At 37.8% G+C, this 16,270-nt stretch overlaps 1 protein-coding gene across 2 annotated transcripts in view; it reads left to right on the top strand.

The window, feature by feature from the left end:
• Window positions 1-7,506, top strand: part of GFRA1 (GDNF family receptor alpha 1) — a 231,990-nt gene extending 224,484 nt beyond the window's left edge. For both annotated transcript variants that reach the window (XM_032762996.2, XM_032762997.1), the window contains 2 exons: window positions 3,935-3,988; window positions 5,332-7,506. In XM_032762996.2, the coding sequence (XP_032618887.1) occupies window positions 3,935-3,988; window positions 5,332-5,493 (216 nt within the window). In that variant the 3' untranslated portion in view covers window positions 5,494-7,506. The remainder of the gene's footprint in view (window positions 1-3,934; window positions 3,989-5,331) is intronic.
• Window positions 7,507-16,270: the final 8,764 nt, after the last annotated feature.

Genomic DNA, 16,270 nt, shown 5'->3' on the forward strand with positions numbered 1-16,270 from the left:
TTATTTTACAAGCCCAATTCTGCTCTCATTTCAGTCAGTAAAAAAAATTCTCATGAACATTCTTATGGCAGGCTCAGGCCTTATGTGAAGCCTGAAAATAAGTTTAATTTTGAAATATGCAGGAGAACCTCAGAGTTATAAACACCTCGGGAATGGAGGCTGTTCGTAATTCTGAAATGCTCATAACTCATAAAATGTTCTTTCAAAAGTTGACAACTGAACATTGACTTAATATAGCTTTGAAACTTTACTATGCCGAAGAAAAATGCTGCTTTTATACCATCTTAATTTAAATAAAATAAGCACAGAAACAGTTTCCTCCTACCTTGTTAAATCCTTTTTTAAACGTTCCTTGTATTTTTTTAATAGTTTACATTTAACACAGCACTGTGCTGTATTTGCTTTTTTTTTTTTTTTTTGGTCTCTGCTGTCTGACTGCACACTTCTGATCCAAATGGGGTGTATGGATGACTGATCAGTTTGTAACTCTGTTATTTGTAACTCTGAAGTTCTACTGTCATCTTATTAGTCATTTGTGTGTTTTATTTTATCTTTACTCTGACTGAAAAGGCTACTCTTAATACCTTAGGGACAAACCTGTTCCTGTGTACCAGGCATGGAATTGCACTGTCCTGAGGAGATCTTTGAGGCTGGGGATGGCATTTACAGTAGCCTGTGTAAGACACAGCTGTGTTCCCCCAAAGCCTCCTGCATCTTGAGGTGCAGAATTTCCCCTGCCAGAACTGCACTCTGCAGCATGCAAGGGATGCAAACCTCTTTATCTTGTATGAGATTTTGGGATATTTTATAGATAAACAGATAATGGGGCTCCACACCATTTCTCATTTTTGTGCGTGGGTACATGTGCATCAAGACTCTCAGTAGTGTGCGAGTCCTGACTTGGCTCCCCAAGTAAAGCACTCCTTTCCTGTGAAGCACAGCACCATCTGTTTTGTTGTGTTCTCTTCTCTTTGTGTAGGGCAGGAAGAATTTTCCCTTTAGGATGTAATTACTGATATAAGCTTCCCATAGTGCACTCTTCTGCCCACAGGTTCTTTCCCTGCCCCCTCCACCTGCAAAATTACATGTGATTTAGTGATACACTATTGTATTATTGTAGTGTAGCCTATGCCAGCATTTCCATTATAACCATTTTTTCAGGTTTATAACTCAGCAGTAAAAATCTACTCTTCCAGTTTGAAACTTGGCAGATAAAGCCTCAAAGGTAATTTTTTTCCTGCAAACTCACACCCCCCCCCCCCCCCCCCCNCAAAAAATAAAGAAGGTATAGTGTTGTTTTATTTTTGAATTACAAACATTATCCCTTACACTTTGATGGGAGAAAAGGCCACTTTATTATTAAAATTACTTTTTTAAAATCCAAAGGATCAAGGAACATCTGTTCTATTTGAAGCTCTGCCGGTGCCCCTCACTCCCGACCCGCAGCCCCAGCCAGCCCAGCCCTGCCCCCCCCAGCCCACTACAAAAAATAAAGAAGGTATAGTGTTGTTTTATTTTTGAATTACAAACATTATCCCTTACACTTTGATGGGAGAAAAGGCCACTTTATTATTAAAATTACTTTTTTAAAATCCAAAGGATCAAGGAACATCTGTTCTATTTGAAGCAGGTGAATAAATGTATTAATTGTGGTTAAAATGCTCCTCATTAAATATATAGATCACTCTTCTCAGTTTAAACTTAGTGAATAATGATCAAAATTATTGAAAAGTTTTTGCTGTTGATTTTGGATTCTACCTGATAATTGTTGATTTCACCCTAAAAACAGTTTTTTTCTAAAATGCAAATATACTTTCTGTGCTGCACTGGTTATGTTTCTTTTCAAGATGAGTGTAGTGGAAGAGGAACATGACCTTGTTCTCTCTTTTTTCATTTTTGAGAACTATATTAAGTCTTAAGAAAAGATAAAATTTAATCCTTTGTATAGAGCAGAAGCTAATTAGAAATTAGTAATGTCCTAAATGGTACAGTATTCTGTAACCCAAGACAGGCATAGCTACTAGGAAATACACATGGGCAGTAGACAGAAGGGTCTATAAGAGCTTGGGTATCTAGCACGTGGCAAGAAGGTAGAAAATCTCAACGAAGGCCTTCCATAATTTATACTGTAAAAACCAACGATCCCATCCCATGTTCTTTGGATCTCCACGTTCCCATTTGATTCAGTGGAAGGATGTGTTGAAAAAGAAATGCAGGATTAGGTTCCACTTGCTTTTCATGTTTCCCCTTGTGGCAAGTCAATGAGGAGTGAAATCAGCATTGCAGTCACCAGAGAAAGTCATTTCTAATCTAGCCAAATAGCACTCAAAATTCACTGCCAGGGTTTTATTTTTTCAGCTAGAGGCTAGACTCATAAAAGACTTAGGTGCCTACCTACCACTTTCAGTGCCTGAATCCGAGAATCGGGCCCCACTGGGATTCACAAAAACCTCAGCTGCTGCTGCTGAACCCTGTAGGTGCCAAAACTTGCTCAGCACTGAAATTGTTGAGGTAAAAGTTCAGTAGGTGCCTGTGTTTCTACGTCTGCACATATGCACTGCAGTCCCACACCTAAGCCCCAGAACAATGCACAGACTGGGGATCCTCTCCCTAACTCCCCTGTGGAACCCAACCAGTATCCATGCTCAGAACTCACCTACTGAATAGGCTCCTGCAGACAAACTAACAGAAAATGAAACTCAGGATGACATCCCTCATAACTTTTAGCCTGGTGGTTAGGATACACACCTGAGATGTTAGAAACCTCTGATTACAGTCCCCACTCTGCATGAGGGGGGAAAAGGAATTTGAACGGGGATCTGCAACCTCACAGGTGTGTGCCCTAACCACTGGGCCATGGGATATTCTGATGAGGTGCCCCCTCAGGTTCTCCTGTTAAAGTTCTTTCACTGTAGGTAAATAATGGGGGAAAAATGAGATGGGGAGAGAGAGAGAGAGAGAGAGAGAGAATGACTATATAATTTGGTGGTTGGAGCACTCACCAGTGAGGTGGGGCACCTGGTATCCAATCCCCCTGATCCTCTGACTTCAGTTTGATTTATAGGTACATTCGTTAAAGGAAGTAAATGTTGTTCTGTTTGCATAATCTGGTAACTTTCCAGAACTGGCTTTGTGGCTGTAGCACGACACAGAAATTAATATATTTTTATTTTAAAAAAATTTTATTGACCATCTTAACATCTGGGTAAAATTCTAACTATTAGCAGAAGTAAAACATTTTGAAATATGGTGTATATTTTCCTAACTGTTAAGAATACACTGGTCAAAGTCTATATTTTCTAGTTAAGATGCACTAGTGTTAGTTAATATTTACTGAAAGCATGATCATATTCCATTTTTCTCTACCAGGACTGTACGTGCCTTTTACATAGACCATTGATTACTGACTTGATTTATATGTAGGCATTTCTATGGCACTCATCATGATAATAGCTGAGTGCCTTATGCCCTTATCCTTACTGGCTTTTTCAAAATTTGTATTTTAAATTCACAGTGGGGATTAAAACTGAAAGGACTTGTCTACATGGGTATTTAATGCGCTGTAAACCAGGCAGTAAATCTGCAGTGCACTAGTTTGCCATGCACTAACTGGCTATGTGGACCCAGCTACTGCACATTAAAAGTTCCTTTGTGTGTTTTGATGAACTACCATTTGAAATATAATGGCTAGCTACTGTTCTGTAGAGTCACACCTCAGCTTGCCATCCGCTAAGGCTCTATGAAGACAAGCATTGAGATTATATTGTTACTTCAAGACCGTTATTTTACTATTTGCTTTTCATTCCTACTCAGTTACTAGAGAGGCATGTTCATGTGAAACAGAACAATCAAGAAGAGCTTCTTCAAGCAGAAATATCCATATTATGTGTTCAAATATACATCTATACTGTGTAACTTTTGCATTTGTCTATAGGCACAGAAGCGGAAATCCAATGACTCTGTAGACACAGAACTCTGTCTTAATGAGGTAAGAATGAGGATCCTATTACAGTAGCACTTTATTTTTCATAATACAAATATCAGTCTGAAATGTAATAATCCAGGACCCAATCCTGGACTCTTTCCTCAGACAAAATTCCCATCAATATGCTCATGGGCTGGGTAAGAAGTTATCATAATAAAGGGGGTTTTGCTTGAGTCAGGAGCTCGGGATTGAGCCCAAAGTGTTTGCTACCCTGGTACCATGCGTTGGTGAGATAATTACATTTTAATTCCCACATAATTGTTGGGATTCCCTCCGAGACCTGTTTCCACTCGGCTTCCCAAGAACTGATTTTGCAGGTCAAATAGTAATTAGTGTTGCACCTAGGAAGTGTAATTAGCTAGTAATCTGCAGGAACATGTAATCATATGGCATTTACCAAGTCCCAGAAATACAGCAGATTTCATTTTATGGCTGACAGAATACTGATTTAGGATAAATGAAATGACAGTTATATAATACATTAGGAGCTAGATTGACAGCCCGTGGAGACTTGGAACCTTTCCCTATGCTGTTCCACCAGCCTGCTTCAAACCTAACCGATAAGGACCATCCCTAGAGGTGAAAGATTGACTCTCATGGAAACTTAACTAATCTGTAACCTTTCTGCTGGCCCCAGGGTTAAAGAATACTCCTTGTGTACTGTCCCCTGCGTATCTGCACATGACCTGCCAATCTGCCCCTAATATTATCCTGTTATTTTACTGTGTGTAATGTACAGTTGCACAAGATACAGCTTTACTGTATGTAGCATTAGTACATGAAAACACAGGGTATATAACAATCCAGCAACTGGGGAAAGAAACTAAATGGACATTGCTCCAGTTGCCAGGCCAACCCATAAGCCTACTCTGATGGTGGTTCCAGTCTTACCTATAGGAATCCAGCAATACTTTGTTTTCAAACAATCCTTGCTGTTGGCTACACAAGACAGACTTCATAGCAAGTCCTGCATCTGCTTTTTAAAAATGAATTTCCATGTTGAACACAGATCTCTTTAAAATATTGCTTGATTTTAGAAGGTTAGATCTTCCAGTTGGGTCATCTCTCAAAGTGTCATTTTTTATTTATTCTTTTTTTCCCCCACCTGATTACTTTGATGGTGTCCCTTAAAAGTGTTTTGATAGTTACAATCAAATTGTATTTTAATACCACTGTCATTTTGAAATCCTGTTTTATCCTTCTCATATACTTAAATTCATAGTGGTGAAATACATGAAATTAGAGGGGGAGAAACTGACAGGATGAATTTTATTAAGTGCATCTAAATATATTAAAGTATAATGAAAATGCTTAACAGTGACCAAGGAAAGTGTTGTCTCTTGCAGAATGCTATTGGGAAGGACAACACAGTCAGAGTCTCCACCAGTCACATATCTTCAGAGAATTCATCTGCTCTTCCTACAAGCTTCAGTCTAAGCACACTGTTCATATTGATGACAATTGCACTCTCAATCTCTTTGTTCTTAAGTTCATCAGAAACCTTGTAGCTGCATTACAAAAGGACACGTTAAAAAAAAAATCTGTTTCCTGTCCTCTGTTGTTTGTCTGAAATTCCAGTTCCAGGAGCTGAGTTGAAGCACTCTGCTAAAACAGTTTCATTCAACTGGAATTTTTCTTTCTTTTTCATTTTCTTCTTCTTTTTTTTTAAGCTTCTTATGATATTTAGGGGCTTTGTGAGATATTTGATGCAGTGGTACATTCCAAACCCAAAAGGCTTTTGGGCATGCAGTGTTTTAAAGAGACAGTATGTAAATTTGCCTGTAAAGCAATCTGTTTGGATTTTTTATTATTATTTCAATTCTGGCCTTTACCTGAGAAGGAAGATGTCAGTTTTCTTAAGATCCTATTTATCTCATTTAATGATTTTGCTTTTAAAATTAAATGAACATCAGACTAACGAGGATGCCAGGCTTTTGTCACATGGTGAATGTTCTCCCAGAGAGTGGACTTCATGAAATGTCTTCATTTGATAGATTGCTACTGATGTTTAACCTTTCAATATATTAGCATTCTGCTCTTTAAATGTTTATGTAATGTAAGTGGTTCTGCATTCCCTGCTGAGAAGCCATGATAAGTCACATACAGGTGTAATGTACATCTTTTAGTTAAAATCTCATAAAAAACAGAGTGTGATAAACTTTTACTTTTACTAGCACTTCTAAATTTTAGTTACATTTAGCCTTAACAAGAGGTGAAAATTCCTTAAATTAACAAGAAGCAATCATTGCAAACACTTCATAATGCTAAATTTATTTAAATTTACAAGGATATACATCATAGAAACAAATTTTGCTAAAGAGTTTCAATTGTACAATTGTTGGTCTTCTATACTTCTATTGTAATAATACAGTCTAGTTATTTTACTGTTGGTTTAATAAAAATGACATACAATTTATTTCATCTACTAAAACAGCATTATCTGCTTATATTTACATAGTATTTCAGCTCTAAAAGTTAAAGGAGCTTTATGCCTTAGCTCTCCGATCACACCATTATAGACTGAAAGTAGGACATAAAGCAGAAATGTGAAATTTAAATTGTGTATCATTTCTTATACTGCTAAAATCAACACGTAAAGGGATCATTGCTTCAGTTATGGGTACAGTCATGCAACCCTCATCTATGTAAGTAGTTTTTACTCACACTAGTACTCCCACTCCAGCCCATGGAACTGCTGAGTAAGGGTTTGCGAGATGGGGCCCATAAATAGTTTAATGGCAGTACTGCCAGTGCACATGATTTAAACACTTTTGTTTTCATTTGGTGACACCAACATCCTTTGCTGAATCATGATGATTTTCTGCAGTATCTAGAAAGGATTTTTTAAAGCTTTAAATGTCATCAGATAGGCAGCACGTCTCCTAAGGGCTGTCTGTATACCTGACTGTAGTGGCTTGGTGACTGTTACAAGCAGTTATGTCTAAATGATCAACTGTAATCTGGTTTTGTTTTTATTGAAAGTAGACGATCACTTTGCTAGGTGTAGAGTTCATCACTCTGAATTTATAGTTTTACACTGAAACCTACATGATGTGTTCAGGTTTGGTTGAAATGTCCAGATCAGATATTTGCAATAAAAATACAAACTAGAGATCATTGAATTCAGTGCTGCTAGCAATGTGAAAAATATACATCTCACTAACTAATTGTTAAACTATTGGCTGATCCATATTTGGGATTTTTCTTTTTACCAAGCTAATAAAAGCAGTGCAAAAAATTCTAAAAGTCACTTTTGTAGTCTTGGTTATAGTTACATACCATACGATTCAAAGCATTCTCTGACAAACATCTAGAGTACTGTGTTCCGCTAAACACAGCAAATTAGACAACATTACTCCTTAATTCTGCCCTGATAAAAAAAACTTCAAATTATTTTCAAAGGCATCAGAGCTGCTTTGGAGAAGAAATATATAGTCTATCGTTACTACAAAATCCCTTGTGGTTGCTGTTGCTTTTCTTCTAAAAGCTAATCAAATTATTGAAAAATAGTGGCAACAAGAAAAAAAGATAACTAGATCCAAGATTTAAAAATTAATTCTTTTATGTCAAAAAGAGTTGGAAGTATAATCTATTGAAATGCTAATGCATACAGAATTAAAATTGGAAAATTTGACATTACCCAATTAAAAATATTTTCAAAACAAATCCATAAATATTAAAACGGTTAAACCCTTCTTTGATCAACAAAGTTTTCTTTACAATATCATTTATATTCAGCCCTTTAAATGTTAAATAATATCTGGAGCTTTAATAATCTGATAGTACAGTGCATTCATTTTTTGAAGATTTTATACATTCGTTTTTACTACAATATCTCTATCTATATTATACTGATCATAGCAGCTCTGAACCAGTGTGATTTCAGAATAAAAGCAATTGATCACTTAACACTGTAAACAACAGCTCTCATTAGCATCTGATAACAAAAGGAATTGTTATCTGGCTTAACAAGAGTCATGTGTATAACACAGAAATAGACTACATTTTGTAAAGCTGGCCGTGTCTACCACAAGCAAGAAATAGCAGTCTGGTTTTTTTCTTGGATAAATTGAAAGCACAATTCTTGATTTAAAAATAAATTTGTGTAAACAAACCAGAGGAAAATATTCCAAGTCTGACGGTTCAGAGAGGTTCTTACAGACATCACCATGCATATATTGGTGGATTTTTAGCAGTTGGATGTGGCGCTATGTCAATGTAGCATGGTGACCTTGTCAACACAGTCATTTGCTACAGTACTAAAGGAAGCAAATCGTTTCATTTTTTTCTTTCCCCTTACAGCTACCATAATTGCATGTACTGAGCGCTAGGCAAACACGCAAAGACTGGATTTCATACATTCATTCAGTGCATTTCTATTACCAGTGTATCTGCAGCAGTGGAAGCAGCCATCCAAATATAGGATGCACCTATTGATGACAGCTAGGCTTTAAATTGGAAATGTAATCAATTCAGTTGTTTTTAAGTAAGCTATATGTTTAAATTAGATCATGAGTTAAAATAAAGATACACAAGCCATCCTTTTTCATTTAATGTAATGAAACAGGTAGTTTCATTAGAATAATTAGAAACACATCTCCACATTTCATGTTCAATATATCTGATAACCTTTGTTTCTTTTAAAAAAAAAAAATCAGCATGTTAAAGAGCTAATGCACAATGTGTTGAGATATGGTCAGCATTTTGCACTATTTAACATATGTCTGACTTTCCCAAGATATTAATATGCAAAAGAGACAAGGTTATGAGCTGCAGGAGATACTTTCAGTTACTAGTTAAAAAAAAAAATATATATATGGAGGCAAATTTTACTCTGTCAAGTACAGAGGTTCCACAGAAGGCCGTATGCACTGCTTTGGTCATATCTAAGGGTCTGATCTAAAACATTGCTGCAAGGTCCCCTCAAATCCTATTAAAGTCAGTGATTGTGGAGGGCACTCAGCATCTTGCAAGATTGTGTCCATGAGGCTTCATTGGTGCATGGGCCCTCTTCCCTTGAGCAAAATTCACCTATATTGTGTCATTAGGAATAGGCAGGAGATCTTAATAATTTGTAAAGCATTTGATAGGCTGTATCTGGATAATTATTTCCAGTAATTTTTTATTCAATGACATCCTGATAAGACCTCTCCTTTTTGAAAATGAGTCCGTTCATAACCTGAGGACTGTTGCGTTCTGAATCAGTGAACTAAGACTATGAAAACCCACCATGCCTGATAGGAAAATACTGTTACGTTAGTTCATGCTCATTTTGCCTTTTTCCCTCCCTGTTTCTCTTTAGAAGTATTGCTGTTTTTCCTCAAACTTGTGGTGTGTCCTACTGCCCATAAAATTATATGAGACATGGCCAATATTATGGAGTGTGAACACCAGGAAGTAGAGTATGCCTTGAGTACATGCTCGGGGTAACACCAGACCAGTCTAGAGTTGATTGAATTAAAAGTGACATTTCTAGGGAGGAAAGGTAGATATAATCAGTAAGGGAGAAGAATGATGCTTAAAACACTTGCTGAGGAAAGTCAGTCACATGATAGGCCTGTCTCATGCTGCCTGTTGAATTCTTTATTGCTGACATAGCAGAACACTAGAAAGTACGTGGATTGAGCCAGGGATTGTTGTTCTGGGGAATAGCTCCTTTTAAGATAGGTAGCAAAAGCTGGGCAAGTGAAAGGAGCTAATCTAGCATGTATTATTTCTTTATTATAAACTATCCCAGCCAAACAGTTCCACTTTATTTGGCTGTTCATAAAATGCAACTATTTTGCTTTACTACATTGGTGGATCTAACACATTGAATAATACACTTTTACTTACAAGAGCCCTGATTTAAAAACTGAAGCAGTATCTCCTGTGATGTGCCCCAGATTCCAATGGCTTTATGTATACCCTCCACTTTGCATCACGAGCCCAAATAGAAATGTGTTTGCTTCCAATGAAATTGGCAGGAAAATTAATCCAAAGATTTCTCATCTTCAAATGTGTGCTCTGTCTTACCAGCTCAGTTCCTTCTGTGACATTTCACTTTATGGCCATTTCAGGCTCTCTTGAGTTCAGAAGGTCATTCTGCCCTCTTCCCCCATTACATTTTTCCTCTAAAGATTTGCCTCAGCATTTTCTTTGAGTATATCCTTTACTTTGTGAAATGTAAACTTGGTCAGGAGCAAGATGTTCCATGTCTCTGTTGAACCTCTTCATGCAAGAACATTCAACTTTTTCTCCCTAGTTTCCTGGAAGACAGTCACCTCTACCAGAAGAGTCAGTGGTTTGTCTAATCCTCTTGGCACTGTTTGTTTTGAGTGAAACATCTTAAAATCAAAAGTGGAATTTCTGTCATGCAGGAAATTTTGAGATTTTAAAATTTGGATTCATCCTGAATTAGGAAAAGAGTCAAAATTTTGGAATTTTTTTAGGAAGTGAAATAGTTCGTTTTAACCTCATAGAAATATTTCATTTCAATAAAGTTGCTCTTATCCACCATTTTTATAAAGTCAAAATGTTTCATTTTTGTCTTTATCATTTTGACTTTAATATTGTCATCAAAGCATTTTGACTATTATAATTTAAGTATAAATGTCCAAAACAACAGTTATAATGAAATGTTTTGACCTTATCAAAATGAAACATTATGATGATTTCCAATAGAAAATTTCAACAAAATCAGTACATTCCCATGAAATGTTTCAATTTTGTAAAATCAGCCTTTTTTGATGACAAAAGTTGCATCATCGCTCTAGTTTTGAGGATAAGGGTTGGGTTTTTTTTAACTACATTCTTCAGCTTAGTATAGTATCTGTCCATCACACAACTTAATTCTCTGTCTTTACTTGGCTATATTTTGTCTTTAGGGAAAGTTTATTCTTCATAGATTATGTATTAAAAGTGGTGACCTTGGTAACCATCAGGCCAAATCCTGAAATCCTTATGCAGTGCTTTTTAATAGCTTGCCCAGGTAAAATGTCATTGATGAAAACCTTAGAAATAACTTCCACGGTCTGGCCAAGAGAGAGTTTGTAACTTAAAGGGAAAAGAGCAGGGGTCAACCAATTTCTCAATGGCATTTATCAACAGAGATTGTGGTGTCTAGCATAATGTGATACCATTCTGCCAATGTCTTAGCTCCTAATGGTATGTCTGTTACTTCATTAAAGACCTGTAACCTGGCCACAGCTGGTCCATGTCAGCTGACTCAGGGTCCTGGGGCTCAGGCTATGTGGCTAAAAATTGCAGTGTAGACATTTGGGCTCAGGCTGGACCTTGGCTCTGAAACCCTATGACAGGGTTTCAGCTCTAGCCTGAGCCCAGACTTCTACACTGTTCCTTTTAGGCCCGCAACCCTCACTAGCCCAAGTCAATTCCATTGTGCTCAGTGCCACAGGTTTTTTTGTTATTAATATTGCAGTGTAGGTCTCTGTGCCCATTTGACCAGAGCAGCTGCAACTTCTGCTGTTTTCCAGGTTTCAGTAACTGAATTTTGTCATTGTGTCATTTGGTGTTAATTACTGACTAGATAAGCAGCCAAACTGGATACCCGCTTGAGCACAGGTTTTGTCCAGTTTTTCCTTTTCTTAATAACTCCAAAATACCTGAATTTTTCTACACTGCCTTCTAATCTCTTAGAATGGAATTTGTAGAACTAGGAAGAAACTATCATGTATTTAACTGTAACTGGATTTCTTCAAGTCACTCCCACCAAGGTGTCTCACTAATCCACCCTTCTCCCTATAGCCCTGCATCCTGTGAAGCTCTGAGCATCTCCTGCAACCTGCTGAGCTCCTTCAATTCCTACACAAGTGAGTGGGAGTTGAGGGGACTGAGCACTTGACAGAATCAGGCCATGTTTATCTTCAGGCCCTTTCCAAGCTGTTGGATTTAGGAGTTGATATGGTAGATTAATGTAGGTAATTAGAGATGGTATCTTGGCATTACACTACCGTCCATGTTTGCTGGCTAGTGTTCAGTGGTTTTGAATGTGAGCACTAATGATACACAGGTCTGTATGGCTCTGTGATCATACATGCTCGGCAGCTGGAGAAATCATTCAAAGATCTGCAGTTATAATTACAATAAATAGCCAATTTTATTCTTGTAGTTTATCTCCTATTGTGTACATTAGTTTTGGTTGAATCCTTTGTTTACTCTTAATTTTCTCCTCTTTTTAGTGGGTGATGCCTGAGATTTTTTGGCTAATCTGTTGGAGGGTAAAGAAGGGCTTAATAATGGGATACAGAGCTGTTCACCTCTGCTGCTGGTTTCAATCAGTTCAGTTCCTAGTGGACATCTGGCCATGTTACACAAACAGGCAGTTGTCAGAGGTCTCACTTCAGAAGTTATAACCTGAATGGGCCACAGAGCCTGAATTAACATGTCACCCTTAGATGCAGTAGTAGTAGGGTAACAGGCTAAGGGTGGGATAACTAGCATTGGCACTACCTGTTCTGTTCCTTTACAAAAGACTTTAACCTCCAGGGCTGCCAAGCCAGCCCTAAATTAACTTACAAACATGTTCGCATACTGTTTTCCAAAAATTCAAACTGACAAATAAGCCCATCCAAGCTTGTAGGCTCATTGGCACTCACCCAGTATGCTCATGATACAGAGCAAGCTTATTAACCTGATGTTTAGTTTGCCCATCACGCTTGCCCTTCATTGTGAACCTTAAAAAATAAATTTACTGAGCCACAGGGAAATGTAGACTTCTTCAAGCACCGGAGCCGGCAAGCCTGCTGAAACAGTAAAGCAATTTTCGGAACAAAATCGAAGAGTTGGGCTTTTATCCTGGGTGTCTGAGTGAGCTAGAAGGAGTGAGGAGTCTCAGAGCCTTGATGCAAGATCTCAGAAAGACACACAAGTGATGGCTGATGACCACAATGTTTCATTTACCTGCAAACTGTAAGGGACCAAGTATAAGATGTTAATATCCTGAAGCCTTAGACTGGTAGAAAAAGAGACCCAAACTCTGCTTGTTTGACTCTTGTCTACAGCCCCAGTGAGACAAATGACCCCTTGAGACCAGTTTGGGAATTACTCCCATGAGTATGGCAAGCAGGAGTTAGTTGGTTAGGGAGCCAACAGTTTCCAACGCCATGAAAAGAGGGGAAAGGGATTATTTTTTCACATCTGATTGCTAGGGTGTTATATTCTCTCTACACAATATCAAGTTATACACCTTATCCCTAACTAAGCTAATCTGAGAAGACCCCTCCTCACCCCCATATGCTAGAGATGGAATTCCATCATGCAACATGCAGTTGAATATGAGTGCATCTTTCAGGGGTCTAGAATCTTTTTTTATCTGATCTATAATCTGTTTATCACCATCTTCCCGCCCTGCAAAAAAAGCTTCATGGGTAACAAAGTAATGAAAACTATAGTCCTAAACAGCACATTGCCATTTCTTGTTAGGCTGACAGTTCTCTGTAGTAATCAGGCATATATACAACATGTCTTAGCTTTCCCATGGACACTGCATTGTTTCTGACTAAGAAGGAAGCAGATTGAAGCCAAACAGTGGAAGAAATGGCTTCAGAGCACTATGACATGGAAGACAACATTTGCCAATTTGCCTTTGTTTTCCCCCCTAACGGTTATCGCCACTGAGTTTGCTTAATGGCGTTTATACAATGTTATGTGTATCATCAACTTGGTATTGACATAATTAGCTGTGATTAATCCTCCTCATGCTGGGAAGCTGAGTGAGTGTTTCTTGTAGCTGAGGGTATGTCTAAGTTTGTGTTATTTTTGTATAATACAAGTTGACAAGAACTACAGCAGAGGGGAAATAGAATGAAGTTTGGATTTAAAGTATTTTTATTATGTGAGGCTGATAGAGGGATTGAGTGGAGATGGGAGGAGGGATGCAAGCTGAGGTAACTGGCAGCATTTGGAGCTGGAAAAATTGATTTTCACTGTGAATATAGTCTATAAATTGAGACCAGTCCAGGTTATTTTTTTCATTCTCTTCTCTCCCCCCCCCCCCCACAAAACCCATCCATTTATCCCTACTTCCCTTTTTGGAGGAGATTCTTATACAAATATTTACCTTGTTATCTTGTATAAATTCTCTATATGTTGTCTTATGGATTTCTGTAAGTCCCACTGTAGGTTATTATGTGTCAGGTCCTCTCACAGTCATTCTGCCAGGTACTTTGTTGTGTAAAAAACAAAAACCCAAAATCAACCCCACTGTTCCTGTTGACTTGAGCTAAGGACATTGCTGTCTGGAATTTGAAAGTAACTTCGTGATGTTTGGATTTTTCTGTTGGCATAATGCTCACGCATGACTATTATACATAGACGAAAGAAAATCCCACCCAATAAACTTTGGTCTCTCTTTTTATTAAAAAAAAAAGCCTGTTTTTGTGGTTTTGTATGGGTCATTTGTTTTGGCATGGCTGACTCCATGTTTTGACTCTCTAAAAGAAAAGCATGGGTTTTTTTTATTCCTCTTATTCTACATTTGACTATGGTCTAGAAGACAATGTAATAAAAGATTTGCCCTTTAAAAGTCAGTGCATTTCCTGGCTCAGAATTCATCTGTGATATTGATATATGGTGTCCCACCAAAATGCAATGAGCAGGGAACATCAAATGCAAATGGTTGAGAGATAGGAGCAACAGAGGTCCTCTCTCCATGAGGTGTCTCTTTCACAAACACACAGACAGGATTGGGCCAGAAAAAAGGATATTTGATGTTTTGACACAAGACGAGTAGAAGTCCAGAGACACAGGACTCTGAAAAGGAATCAGAATAACATAGATGTCATTCCAAACAATGGAAAAACAAAATATTTCCAAAATGAGGAGTGTCCTGAATGGCTAGAAGGAAGAAGGAAAACAAGTTGTAGGACACCACATTGGATATGTTCCAGGTACAGTCAGTGACCCAATTAGAAAACGGCAACATTATTGCCACAATCATCCCTTTTCAAACCATGCTTTAACATACCAAGTTAAAAACATACTGCAGGCCTTGCTATATTGCATCTGTACATGCCGGTGTCCAAGTTAAAACAAAAAGGTCACTTCAGAATGTCAGAGTTTAAGGCCAGAAGGGACCATTAGATCATTGAGGGAAACCTTCTGTATCTCACAGGCCTTTGAATCTTACCTGGTCATTCTTGTATTGAGTCCAATTACTTGTGTTTGACTAAATCCTATTTTCCAGAAAGGCATCCTGACTTGATATGAAGACCTCAAGAGATGGAGAATCCACCACTTCTCTTGGTAGTTTGTTCAATGGTTAAACACCCTCACTGTTTACAAATTGTGCCTAATTTCCAGCTTCCAGTTATTGGTTCTTGTTCTGCCTTTTTCCACTAGATTAAAGAGCCCTTCAGAATCTGGTGTTTTTTCCCCCATAAAAATACTTATACACTGTAATCAAATTCCCTCTTAGTCTTCTTTTTCATAAAGTGCTCAATCTGTTTAGCTTAAGTCTCTCACTATAAGACATTTTCTCTATGCCTTGAATAATTTTTGTGGCTCTTTTCCTCATCTCTCCAGTTTTTGACATCCTTTACAGAATGTTGACACCAGAACTGTATGAAATTTCCTACTATTGGTTTCACCACTTGAATATACAGAGGTAAAATCACCTTCCTACATCTGCTCACTTCTCCCTTGTTCATTCATCAAAAGATTGCAGTAGCCATTTTTTGCTACAGCATCACACTGGAAGAGCTGGAACTTTCCTATCAGTTATGGGAATGCTCAACTGACGCTCAACTCTGCCGTCAAGCATATAATGCTTAGATACTTCACCAAAAAGAGGACAAGGTCTCTATCTCAAAGAGTTTTTAAAATCTAAATTAATATAATTTGTGGATGCAGAAGCTGGGGAATGGGATGCAACAAAAAATATGTAAACAGCAATGGTTATCACCTGTCCTATTAATGCCTTTGTTTTGATTTTCCCCTATTATCCCCAACAACCACCTCTGTTTTGTGTCAGTCCTTGAAAAGTAGAGGCTAGAGATCACTTGGAAGATGGGTGTTTTAAAGAAGAGGGAATGGGAATATTTCAGTTGGGGTTAGAGACGGGCTTCTGCATAAAAAGATGCAGAGACAATGGCGGGGAAGAGGACACAGAGGATTTAACAAGAATGAAGGGTGAAGAGTGGCTCATCTCAGTGCCTTGCATGCTGAGCAACATCCTCTCCAGAGGTATGTGAAAACAAACTTATTTTAGATCACTGAACAGCTGGATCAGATTAAAAACCACTTATAGCCTCCCTCTCAAATCTTCTCTCTGGTTTTATTGACCCT

This window comes from Chelonoidis abingdonii, chromosome 15 (genome assembly GCF_003597395.2).
Source record: "Chelonoidis abingdonii isolate Lonesome George chromosome 15, CheloAbing_2.0, whole genome shotgun sequence".
NCBI classification, from domain to species: domain Eukaryota; kingdom Metazoa; phylum Chordata; order Testudines; family Testudinidae; genus Chelonoidis; species Chelonoidis abingdonii.